The sequence below is a fragment of the Schistocerca americana genome, chromosome 11 (genome assembly GCF_021461395.2).
Source record: "Schistocerca americana isolate TAMUIC-IGC-003095 chromosome 11, iqSchAmer2.1, whole genome shotgun sequence".
In the NCBI taxonomy this organism is placed as follows: domain Eukaryota; kingdom Metazoa; phylum Arthropoda; class Insecta; order Orthoptera; family Acrididae; genus Schistocerca; species Schistocerca americana.
In genome coordinates, this window is record NC_060129.1 from 122265924 (window position 1) to 122279581 (window position 13658).

Sequence of the window (13658 nt, forward strand, 5' to 3'; positions counted from 1 at the left end):
AGCCCAACAAGTCACAATCAGTTGAGAATAAGTTATGTAAACTCAACCACAACTTCACAACTTGGACTACAATATAAAATTGACAGTTGATAAGCACCTGGTGCACCAACATGTGAAATCTCTAAGCAATAAAAATTGGCCACACATTATACAAAATGTTTACCCAAAGTAGTACATACTACCATCTCCAAAAAATATGTATTATGCCTCTGAAAACACATACCATAAAAGAAGTATATGACGACGCTAATGGAGGACATGAAGAAAGCGCTACCCACATAGCAAATAATTTGAAAGCTGTCAGCACAACCAGTATTCCTAAGTTGCATGTAATCATTAATTGCGTTTCAGCAGGAAAGGTGCAGATGTACTGTGTGTTTATCAGTAACACGAATGTCGATATTTGGCTAAAAGCAGAGTGTGGAGGAAAAGCAAGAATGCACCTCTATTTTGTCAGATCAGATTCTATTAGAACTTTTGCGCTGCACAATTGTGATGTAATTCAAAACAACAAGTAATTCAGCAGTCAGTCGCAGTTCGGTCTGTACTTTGTTGCAGATTCAACAACAGAATAGCTATCATCAGCGCATTTGAAGTGAGCTGTGTATACTCGGCAGGCTTGTAACTGCACATGTTATTAATGACCTTGCTGTCTACATATGTAGTTAATAGCTGTTCACTAGCTGCCACAAACAACATCTGATAAAAAGTATCCAGACATACCTACAAAATATAGAGTGGGTCGCTACATGTCATGACGGGCAAACCTGTCACTATAAAAGGAGGTGTTGTCAGAAGAAAAAAGCAATAACAGAAGAATGGGTCAGTCAGGAGAGCTACACAATGTTGAACATGGACTAGTAATTGGATGTCACCTGAGCAACAAATCATCTGTTCTAAAAGCTGCCCAAGTCAACTGTACGCAAAGAAATGACTACAGTTAAAATGAGATCAGGCAGACTATATGTACTGACAGATGTTTTGAAATGGAAACGTGAAAGAAAAGCCGTAACTACACAGAGAGCAAGCACTAGGCAAACGTCGTGTACTGACGGACATTGTGAAGTGGAAACGTGAAGGAATAACCACACCTAAGCTGATATATAAAAATGCAGTAAATGAAGCAGGCAACAAGGAATACAAATGTCACAAAAATGGAATCAACAGGAAGTGCAAAGTGACTAAGCAGGGATGGCTAGAGGACAAATGTAAGGATGTAGAGGCTTATCTCACTAGGGGTAAGATAGTTACTGCCTACAGGAAAATTAAAGAGATCTTTGGAGAAAACAGAGCCACTTGTATGAATATCAAGAGCTCAGATGGAAACCCAGTTCTAAGCAGAGAAGGGAAAGCAGAAAGGTGGAAGGAGTATATAGAGGGTCTATACAAGGGCGATGTACTTCAGGACAATATTATGGGAAAGGAAGAAGATGTAGATGACGATGAAATGGGAGATACGATACTGCGTGAAGAGTTTGACAGAGCACTGAAGGACCTGAGTCGAAACAAGGCCCCCGGAGTAGATAACATTCCATTAGAACTACTGACAGCCTTGGGAGAGCCAGTCCTGACAAAAAGTCTACCATCTGGTGAGCAAGATGTATGAGACAGGCGAAATACCCTCAGACTTCAAGAAGAATATAATAATTCCAATCCCAAAGAAAGCAGGTGTTGACAGATGTGAAAATTACTGGACTATCAGTTTAATAAGTCACAGCCGCAAAATACTAACGCGAGTTCTTTACAGACGAATGGAAAAACTGGTAGAAGCCGACCTCAGGGAAGATCAGTTTGGATTCCGTAGAAATGTTGGAACACATGAGGCTATACTGACCTTACGACTTATCTTAGAAGAAAGATTAAGGAAAGGCAAACCAACGTTTCTAGCATTTGTAGACTTAGAGAAAGCTTTTGACAATGTTGACTGGAATATTCTCTTTCAAATTCTAAAGGTAGCAGGGATAAAATACAGGGAGGGAAATGCTATTTACAATTTGTACAGAAACCAGATGGCAGTTATATGAGTCGAGGGACATGAAAGGGAAGCAGTGGTTGGGAAGGGAGTGAGACAGGGTTGTAGCCTCTCCCTGATGTTATTCAATCTGTATATTGAGCAAACAGTAAAGGAAACAAAAGAAAAATTTGGAGTAGGTATTAAAATCCATGGAGAAGAAATAAAAACTTTGAGGTTCACCAATGACATTGTAATTCTATCAGAGACAGCAAAGGACTTGGAACAGCAGTTGAACGGAATGGATAGTGTCTTGAAAGGAGGATATAAGATGAACATCAACAAAAACAAAATGAGGGTAATGGAATGTAATCAAATTAAGTCAGGTGATGCTGAGGGAATTAGATTAGGAAAAGAGACACTTAAAGTAGAAAAGGAGTTTTGCTATTTTGGGAGTAAAATAACTCATGATGGTCGAAGTAGAGAGGACATAAAATGTAGACTGGCAATGGCAAGGAAAGCGTTTCTGAAGAAGAGAAATTTGTTAGCATCAAGTGTAGATTTAAGTGTCAGGAAGTCGTTTCTGAAAGTATTTGTATGGCGTGTAACCATGTATGGAAGTGAAACAAGGACAATAAATAGTTTGGACAAGAAGAGAATAGAAGCTTTCGAAATGTGGTGCTACAGAAGAATGCTGAAGATTAGATGGGTAGATCATGTAACTAATTTGGAGGTATTGAATAGAATTGGGGAGAAGAGGAGTTTGTGGCACAACTTGACAAGAAGAAGGAACCGGTTGGTAGGACATGTTCTGAGGCATCAAGGGATCACAAATTTAGCATTGGAGGGCAGCGTGGAGGGTAAAAATCGTAAAGGGAGACCAAGAGATGAATACACTAAGCAGATTCAGAAGGATGTATGTTGCAGTAAGTACTGGGAGATGAAGAAGCTTGGACAGGGTAGAGTAGCATGGAGAGCTGCATCAAACCAGTCTCAGGACAACAAGCTAAGACTGGGAAGAGTTCGTATACTGACAGACATTGTGAAGTGGAAACATGAAGGGACAACCACAGGTAAACTAAGACGGCAGACCTCACGTACTGACGGACATTGTGAAGTGGCAACGCAAAGAAACAACGGCAGCTAAATTGAGTCCAGGCAGACCTCATATAGCCAAGTGTTGTGCATGGAGGTCGTAAAAAATTGCACGAAATCGGTGGAAGAAACCATTTGTTCATTCTGAAGTGCTGTCGGTTGCCCAGGTAGCACGTACTGTGTATAAGGAGTCAAAAAGCCTGTTATACAGTGGTGAAGCTGCTCCTCATAAGCCGCATATTTCTGTAGTCAGTGCTAGGAGGTGCTCGACACGATGCTACGAATAACATTGTGGGACAGTGGAGGACCGGCAATGAGTGATTTGGAGTGACGAATCTCGATATATCCTGGGGCAGATCAGTGGAGGGGTTTGGTAACTGTGTAGAGACCATCAGCTGCCGTCATGCGTAATGCTAACAGTGGGGTACGCAGGAGGTGGTGGTACAGTATAGGGTGTGTGGGCCCCTTATTGTGTTTAAGAAAATACTATATGTGAAAGAATAGGAACACAATTTACGGCATTGTGTACTGTGTTCAGTTGGTGAACAGTTTGGAGACGATGATTGTATCACGTGACAGTGCACCCTGGCATAAAGCATCATCTAAGAGGCAGTGGTTTGTGGACAATAACATTCCTGAAATGGACTAGCCTGCTCACAGTCCCAAACTGAACCCAACAGAACACCTCTGGGACAAGTTAGAATGTCAACTTCGCGCCAGACCCAGCATCTACCTTCTCAGTTTTGGGTCTGGAGAAGGAATGGGTTGTTATTCCTCCGCAGATTTTTGAGACACCTCGTATTAATGCCGTATGCTTATGATCAGGTAGTGTATGATTTTCCCTTTGGCTGCACTCCAACTTGACACATAGGTGTGTTGGTAAGACGTGCTGTACATAGCAAATGACGTGCAGACGTCCATTTATAAATTTTAACCAAGATGTGGCAGAGGTCTTGGTGACTGTTAACTGGGTGGAAGTGAATTTCCAATAAAATGGCAACAGAATGCAGCTGCGGAACATGTATTTCCCAGACACGCACCATGTATTGTGTCGTGTGTCCTGGAATGTGAATGGAGTCTTACTTCCTCTTATCTCTCCAGTGCTGAACACTGATTATACCGTTATTTTGCAAACTTCATCAATATCGTATGTGAATTGATTTGTGACAGTCCCACAGTGTGAAATGAAATAAGAGGGTAAGTTGGAAATTATTTTCAAATTTGTGTCAAGATTAGTGAATATTCTTTCTGCCTACCAACATTTATATTTCCATCAGTCACCTTTGTTATTGTTAGCACAGTAGTATAAGTAGTGATCTCTGTTTGCAAAAAGAATTTTTGGGTTGCAATCCATACCACATGTTTATAAATGAATTGTCACAGGCCATTAGTTTTTTCTGTATATCTTTTATTCCTGTTCCAAACACAGTAAACACATTGTACCTGCACTAAACTTCTATACAATGCAGAAACCAGCCAAGAACTGTGCCACCAAAAGGGTTCACAGAAAAAGAGTGCCCAGCAACATTTTTGAGTGTTTTTAGATAATAATACTTGTTATACAAATCCGATTAGAATTAACAGCACCATCTGTTTATGTTGAGATTTAAGTTTTTCCATTTAGGTAACATATTCGTTTTGTCTAGAGGACAATTTTGTGTCCAATTTTAGTAGTCTCAGTAGCAGTATTTTTACAAAAATGGGAGACTTTCCATTATATTACATAATTTTCTAAATGTTTTGATATTAATATTTCTTACAAACGTATAACAATAATGGGCATTTTGAAAAAAGTTATATATAAATAATGGACGAAAGATATAACGTTTTCTGAGTAATTTAGTGGCAGCCGTCTTTATCAGAAGCATTCTGTACCCACACATATGTGTGGTGGTGGTGGTGGTGGTGGTGGTGGTGCTGTTGTCGTCGTTGTCATCTACAGTCTGAAGACAGATTTGATGCAGCTCTCCATGCTACTCTACCCTGTGCAACCCTCTTCGTCTCCTAGTAACTACTGCAACTTACATCCTTTTGAATCCGCTTATTTTATTTATCTCTTAGTCTCCCTGTACAATTTTTATCCCTCACACTTCACTCCAATATTAAACAGGTGATCCCTCGATGTCTCAGAATATCTATCAACTGGTCCCCTCTTCTAGTCAAATTGTGCCATCAGTTCGATTTAGCACCTTTTCATTACCCGTCTAATCTTCAGCATTCTTTTGTAGCACGTGATTTCAAAAGATTTTGTTTTCTTCATCTCTGAACTGATTATCAACCAAGTTTCACTTCCACACAAGGCTGCACTCCAAATACCTTCAACACTTAAATTAATATTGTATGTTGACAAATTCTTCATTTTAGGAAACAGTTTTCTCCCTATTCCCCTTCTGTGTTTTACATGGTGTCTACTTTAGCCATCATCAGTTTGCTATCAAAATACCAAAACTCATTTACTTCTTTAATGTGTCATCTGCATCTTCTTATTTAATTTGTCTACATTCCATTAGCCTTATTTCACTTTTATTGATTTTCGTCTTATTATCACCTATCAAGATGGAATCCATTCTAGTCAACTTGTCTTCCAAGTTTTTTGCCTTCGCTAATAGAGTTACAAAGTCATTAGCAAATGCTAAAGCTTTTATTACTTTTCCCTGAACTGTAACTCCATTTCCAAATTTCTCCCTTGTTTCCTTGGCTGCTTGCTCAATGCGCAAATTAAATAGCACTAAGAAATTAACAATTAATCCTTAAGTAACAAGGGATTAAAGTTTTGTCCTATGTATCTTGCATGTAACATTTGTGGTATGGTAAAGTAGTGTATCAGATTATATACTAATTTGAGTGTAATACACTATACAGTTTCAATAGAAGAGGAAGTTGTGGCTGTGAACTGATCAGAATTGATTTTTTTATTCATGTGTTACAGGTTTGTCCAGGACATCAGTGAAAACCGAAGCGGAATCCAGAACAGAGGCTCGAGTGGCAACCTAGCTGCCGGGCTGTTTCCTACCTCACTGCACCTCCCGGGACCGCAGGCCGACGGCCGACACCGCTGCGTCAGCTGCGAGGCGTCGTTCGAGACGGCGGCGGCACTCGAGGTGCACGCAAAGTCACATGCCGGTGACCTGCGCTGCGGAGTGTGCGCGCGGCCGTTCCTCCGTGCAGACAAGTTGCGGGCACATGCGCGTGTGCACACCGGTGAGCGGCCGTACCGCTGCGGTGTCTGCGGCAAGTGCTACAAGCAGTTTGACTACCTCAAGATCCACGCACGCGTGCACACGGGCGAGCGGCCGTACGCGTGCGACTCCTGTCCCAAGACGTTCGCGCGCGCCGATAAGCTCAAAGTGCACCGCCGCGTGCACACGGGTGAGTGCCCGTACCGCTGCCAGGCGTGCGGACGTGCCTTCAAACGGCTCGACAACCTCAAGTCGCACTCTCGCGTACACACAGGCGAGCGGCCCTTCGGCTGCCGCACCTGCGGTAAGGCCTTCGCGTCCTACGAGAAGCTCAAAGTCCACTCTCGTACGCACACAGGCGAGCGACCTTATGCCTGTGAGGTATGCCAGAAGACGTTTGTCAGCTCAGGTAACCTGCACGAACACCGGCGGGTGCACACGGGTCGGAAGCGCTACTCGTGCGGTGTCTGTGGCGACTCGTTCGGCACGGCCGGCCGGTTGAGGGTGCATTCGCGTTCCCACGTCTACCTAGCCACAGCCGTAGTTGAAGCCGTGCAGGCCCTGGTGTGAGGGACACGGGTTCTTGACGATGACAGTGTGTTCTGTGCACCTCACAGTCCTACCGGTGCAGCTCGCAGAGTACGAAACCTCGTGGAACACCACATCACTTACTACGGTTAGTGACTCTGAGTCAATTCGCACATCGCTGAGCTTGTCGGAGTGCACATAAAATAACTTGGCCCGTACCTGCATGAATGGCACTGAGAGATTTCATTAGGGCAAACAACCCTTGCACTTTGGGGATTTGCAGTTTGACCTACAAATGCACACGTCACATAATTCGTAAGATACTGTCAGTGAACAATGGTATTAACAGGTTGTGTCAGTGTCGTTGTGGTTTTCAGTTGGAAACTGGTTTAGTGCAGCTCTCCACATCTATCCTGTGTAAACCTCATCTCTGCATATCTACTGCACCCTAAATCTAGTTGAACATGCCAACTGTAGTCCAGCAGTCACACTCCCTTCCATTACCAAATTGACAATTCCTTGATGCCTCTAGATGAGTCTTAACAACTGATTCCTTGTTTTAGCCAAATACTGAGACAAATTTTATTCTCTGATATGATTCAGTGCCTTGTTATTAGTTATTTGATATACCCATATAATCATCAACATTGTTCTGTAGCTACTGATCCCTTCTTGTGTGAACTGCTTATCATCCATGTTTCACTTTCATCCAAGGCCACAATCCAGACAAATAGCTTCAGAAAAAACTTCCTAGTACACAAACTTATATTCAACGTTAATAGTATGTCTCTTTCACAAATACCAGTCATATCTACTTCCGCCATCACCAGTTATTATACTTCCCAAATAGCAAAACCCATATACTACTTTAGTGCATGATCTTTAGACCAGTATTATCAGTATCGCCTATGTTCGATTAACCTTGTTTCACTTTTGTTGATGTTTATTTTATAACCTATTTTCAAGACATTGGCCATTCCGTTCAACTCTTCTTCCAAGTCCTTTGCTGTCACTGACAGAATTACACCAACTTTACCACTTGCTCAATATGCAGATTGAATAAATTTGGGGACGGGCTACAACCCTATCCCAATACCACTATTTCCCATTCATTTCCTTTGGCTCTTATAACAGCAGTCTGGTGAGACAAACAATTTGACAAATATACACATTGAGAGTTAGTAGCTTCTCACTAGATCACCAGAAAAGAAATAGTTGTGTAAACAGAGGGTTGACCAAAGTGGCACAAGTGCGACTGTGCACGGCCAGAAGAAAATATCGTACAACAAAAAGTGTTTTAAAAGTTACTGTATTATAACATATCCCTTATTATGATACAGATATAAAATGAAGGACTTGTTTCACATGGAAATTGGTCAACACTATTAAGTAAATATAAATACTTTCCTCTCATTGTTTGAGGTTTTTCCTGAAGAAGTATAGCCTTGGGAAGCTTTCTCTCCCTCCCCCCTTTCCTTTACTTTTTTATCATGCAGTTGGAATACCTAGCAGTTCCAGCAACCCTCTCAAACTCGTTTTTTAACCCTTGGAGTCCTAAAAATATGAAAAAAATGTAAAATTTTAAAATTTTTCACATAATTAACCTTTGTCATCATAATAAGCAATGAATACCAGAAAAAGTTGGTAAAAAGTGAACAATAAATTGTTTTAAAGAGGTGATTTAGACACAGTCCCACAACTCAAACCTTCCATGAACTCACAATGCCTAAAACAAGTTGTAGTCCTAAATAACAAGCAAAAATGGACCTAAAATTTGACAAATTTTAAGCTGCTTGTTGACTGTTGCTCTAAATACTATAAGTGACTGCTGTACTGCACTGCACTCCTAAAGTACCTCAGTGTAGCACTACATTGTGTCTTGTCTTGCAACAGCATTGGTGGTTTCATGCTAAAAGTAAACAAAATTTTAAAAAAATGGTGGTTTCAGTCAAAAACCACGGTACTCAAAGGGTTAACGAGATGTTTGCTTGCTTTCTTTCTTTCCTTTTGTGACAAAAATTTATTGGCATTGCATAAAATCACATGTGCTCAGTTACAAAGAAGTTTCCACACAGCTATGGAGCACGAATACTGTGGTGCAATGTTGCGTAATAAAGAGATAGCAAAGAGAATGCTCAGAGTGTGCAGTCTGGCAGGTGACAGACTTTTGAGGTGGCTGCCCATTTGTTACAGAGCGTGGAATCGTCCAGCTCTCAGGACGAGAATGTGTTTCTGTGGCAGGGCCAAGTTATTCTGTGTGGACTCTACAGAACGTGTCAAGGTACTAGTAGTGTAAAGCTCAGTGAAAAGCTGGAATTATCATTGCCATTAGTCCTCCAGGATAGTTAAATGACAGGTAGTTCAGAGAAGTCGGAATTGTCAGTTGTGTATCAAAGTAGACAGCTCTGAAGAATGATGGCAGTTCATTGAGTACCCAGGTTACAAAGGAAGGTGACTTTTCTTTTTTCAAAAAAAGTTAGTGCCACAGTCAAATGGTAAAGCACATACCTCAAAACCGAAAGTTCTCGGGAATCAAATTCCAGTCAGACCGTGGGATAATTTGGTGTGCCCTTAACCAAATTAGTATTATTATTGCGAAAACTAATTACTTATTGGTTTCTACTTGGTAAAGTTTATTAAATAAAAAAAATTTTTAAGTGAAAAGATTTTTATGCTTGAACCACAATTTTCCTGCCACAGTTAAAAGTATGATAACTAGTTTCTGTTGCTGTCTACAACCATCTTCAGATCTGTAACATATGGAGGAGACATAGCCTAAGAAAATTATGTATGATCGAGTAGAATATATGAGCAAAAGCTTATGACTTGCAATAAGAATTATTGTGAGAGCAATATATGCAACAGTTACAAAGATTTTCAGCTGTTCTGTAACCTGGTGTACACAAGAATGATGCTGCATGGTGTATGAAGTAGTCTACTTAATGTGTACACGTTGAAGGATAATAGGAAAATGGTGCAGGCCCACCATCCTGGTGAGACAAGCCTAAACAAACATTTTCTCATTTTACCGTCATCCTGCGAGATGACCTGACTTGATAACAGTGATGTTTTTAAACTACGAACTGTTATTGTGTTGGTCTTTACTAATGCATGTTATTGCATTACTACCACTAATGATAGTTTCCAGTGCTCATTCACCACATAGTCTGAACGGTATATTATCTTCTAAGCATTAAAATATTTTGTCAGCGGCTGCTGATACTCATATCCAAGTTTTCATTTTTCTCCTGCATTTTCATTGTTGCATGGCAGTTCAGGTGTGGAGATGTGTATGATGGCTTAAGAGACAAATCCTGGCGTGAAACATGCCGCTACATACATTACACATAATAGAGTGTGGAGGGTGTGGTGAAGTTTGCAACTCTGATGTTTTTCATTTTCCTGCCTCCAAAATTCCTACACAGAATGTAACACAGTAGCTGAACTTCTGCTAGTGTTTAGACTTCGGGTTGTTCTTGAATTGTTCCTTATAGCACTTCAGAGGAGCACCACAGGGCCTTCTACCTGTGCTAAATTCGCTATCAAAAGTTTGTCGAGGAAGTTTATTGTTCTCATCTGCTGGACATGCCCAATCCATCTGAGTTGGTGACCAATAATGGTGGCTTATATACTATACATCTTTGCCTTCTCGAGAACCGTAGTGTATGATACGAAGGCATCCATTCAATGTTCATAGTGTATCTAAGCTTCTGTTAGCTGAAGCGTTCTAGCTTCTGAAGATCACAGTGATACAGTGTCCAAGTTTAGAAACCATAGAACAGGCTAAAAACTACAACTGCTCAATAAACTATCTGTCTGATGCATAGTATCAGATCTTTATTTGGAAAGACCTGATGTATGAGACTAAAAGCAACATGTGCGGCATGCATCCTGTTCTACACATCCTTTTCTGACAAGCAATTAGTTCATAATATACCTCCTAGAGAGGAAGTGATCTACTTACTCCAAAGATCTGCTGTAAATAGAGATATTGAGATCCGGAGTGGCAGTTCCAGGAGTGGGTTGTGCTAGTACTTTTGTTCTTTGGATGTTGATGGTCAGGCCAAACGGTTTATATGCATTACGGAAACAATTGACAGAAAGTGGTAGCTCTGCGTGTGTATGAGCTGGAGAAGCATTGTTGCCAGTGTACTGTGGTTCAGTTACCTGAGTGAGACTCATGAATCTTTTAGAGTGCAGTCTGGACTGGATTAAAAAGCCCTCCATCAAATCTGTATTCGAGTTCTACTCCTGCATTGTTTACAGACGATGTCTTGTAAAGCATGGCTGCCAGGTACAGAGCAAACAAGGTTGGCGCTAGAACACATCCCGTGTTTGAGCCCTTTAGCAATATGGAATTTGTCAGATGTTTTACTCTGGTGTCTAGCACTTGCCCAGACATGTTATCATGGAAAGCTTGGATCAGTCTAACAAAGTGTTCAGGACAGCAAAACGTTTTAAGACCTTCCACATAGCTTCTCTGGGCACTGTTTTAAAGGCCTTTTTTAGGTCATAGAACAAAAATAGTAAAGGTTTATGTTGTTCTCAGCACTTCTCTTGCAGTTGTGCATAGAAGATCATATCAATAGTTCCTCTGGAGGCGGCTAAAATTTACTCTGAGATTCATGAAGTACAGTCTCAGAAAGAGTCTGCAGGCAATTCAACAGTGTCCTAGCAAAAATTTTACAAGCCACAGAGAGCAAGGATATGCCACGGTAGTTACCACATATGTTTTTGTCACCTTTTTTAAAGATGGTGACAATTGTGGAGTTCTTAATGTCAGCTGATACCTTACAGGTTTCCCACATTAGAAGAAACAGGGAGAAGAGTCTGGTTTTTAGAGGCAAGCCACCACTATGAATGATCCTGAGGGGGACGCTGTCAGTTTGGATGCCTTTCTTGGTTTCATCCTATGTAGAGCTTAGCTGAATTCATGAAATGTCGGTGGGACTGCCATACTAGGTTGTGTGGGATGTTGTGGGACATGTTTGAAAAACTCGTCTCCAGCAGTAGAACCACAGTTTAAGAGTGAGCTGAAATGGTATTTCCAATGATTCAAGATGTCCTGGCTGTCAGAATGGTCATGCTGGTGGCTTTCAAGGTTCCTGATGAGGAATGAACAGGCCCATGTATTCCTTTTATTCCAGCATAAAAACTCTGCAAGTCCCAGGCATCTGATAGATTTTGGAGTTACTTGGCTTTTTATTGAGATTTTTGTTTGAGCTCTAGAAAGTGTGATTTCTTTTCCACAAAGGATGGATCTTGAGCAAGAGAAAGGTAAGCATCCCACTTGACACTCTTATGATCTTAATCACTTCATTGTCGTCATCAAACCATTCATTTTTCTTCTTTGCATCAAAAACAGTTACCTCCTCTGCAGTCTTCTTGATAGTGTTTCTTAAAGTGGACCATTCCTGTTCAACATCTGTTGTGTTAGCTCAGGCACTGTGAAGTCGATCCAAAAGTGTGTCTTGCAACAGATAGTGAATAGTTTCGTTCTGCAGGCCATTGATGTTGAATTTTCTCCTGAAATGGTTTGAGAAGCAGGATCATGGTTTACAATGGACAAGGATCCTCAGATGGTTAGTTACCAGTTTACGATAAGTCCACGAAACACGACATTTTGAGCTGAGCGACCGAAACTAGTTATCATACTTTAATGTTGTTGTAATAGGAAAATTGTGGTCTAGGCATTAAAAAATTTTTAATTAAAAAAATTAATAAACCAAACCCTGCCAATGTCAGGATTCATGAGGTGGTGAAGTGCCCAACTATTTTTGCGAACATCTCACGGCCGACTCGCTGTCAGTCGTAGTATTTTAATCACTCGGTGATCATTTTTTAGCTTTAGTAATGTTTGTTAATGTGCAAAACGTCAGGTTGTACCATTGTTCAGAGACCACATTAAACTGTAGGTTCCAATATTATAATAGGCTGGGTAAGCCATTTCAGGCGTGGGAGCAAAGCAAAGCAAGTGCATACAATTGCCATTTGGACCGTGCCTCCTAGATAAAGCACTGCAGTGTTCAAAACAACCTTCCTGTTGATGACAAAAAATTGTTCAAATGGCTCTGAGCACTATGGGACTTAACATCTGAGGTCATCAGTCCACTAGAACTTAGAACTACTTAAACCTAACTAACCTAAGGACACCACACACATCCATGCCCAAGGCAGGATTCGAACCTGCAACCGTAGTGGTCGCACAGTTCCAGACTGAAGCACCTAGAACCGCTCGGCCACTGCGGCCGGCTGTTTGATGACAACTTTTACCCTTTGTAGTCCCTTTTACAAGGATATACACTTTCCCAAACATTTCAGTCAACTTTTAACCCCCTAAAAAAAAGCAAAAATTGTCAACCTCTCTATATTGAGTCTTGTAATAGGTGCAGTTTCCTATGTGTAAGCTATTTCTTCTCATTAGCAAATGAGAAGTGATTGCAGAATCTGAACTACTTTAAGTGAATACGGCAAGACATGGCAGATTTTGTGCAATTTTGCGGCGACAACTGTCGATGGAGGAACTATCGTGTTGTCGCCATGAAATGGCACTTTCTTCTTTGCGTAATAGAGCTGTATTCCCGTCGGCTTAGTATTGAGAAGGTACCATATCCCACAGCAATATTACCCAGTGAAGTATACAAGTATGACATCCTTTGCATCGTAGAAAACAATCGACCATTACTTTTTCAGCTGCTGGGACCAATTTTCCTTCTTTAGAGCATACCCACTGGAAAGCAACACTTTTTTTCGGTATTTCCTGGTCTCCTTGATGGCTAAACTCAAAAGATCCTTTGGATCTCACTTTGGCTGCTCCAAAAACAGCTTCAAAGTTCAGAGTCACACCCACTTTTGGTCCACAATCAGCAAGCATTACATCCGTCTAGCATGTGATTTTTTTGGCA

General features: G+C 41.0%; 1 protein-coding gene across 1 annotated transcript in view; it reads left to right on the top strand.

The window, feature by feature from the left end:
• LOC124553360 (zinc finger protein 664-like) overlaps positions 1-7950 on the top strand; it is a 176056-nt gene extending 168106 nt beyond the window's left edge. The window contains exon 8 of the mRNA XM_047127233.1: positions 5976-7950. Coding sequence (XP_046983189.1) covers positions 5976-6795 — 820 coding nt within the window. The 3' untranslated portion in view covers positions 6796-7950. The remainder of the gene's footprint in view (positions 1-5975) is intronic.
• Positions 7951-13658: the final 5708 nt, after the last annotated feature.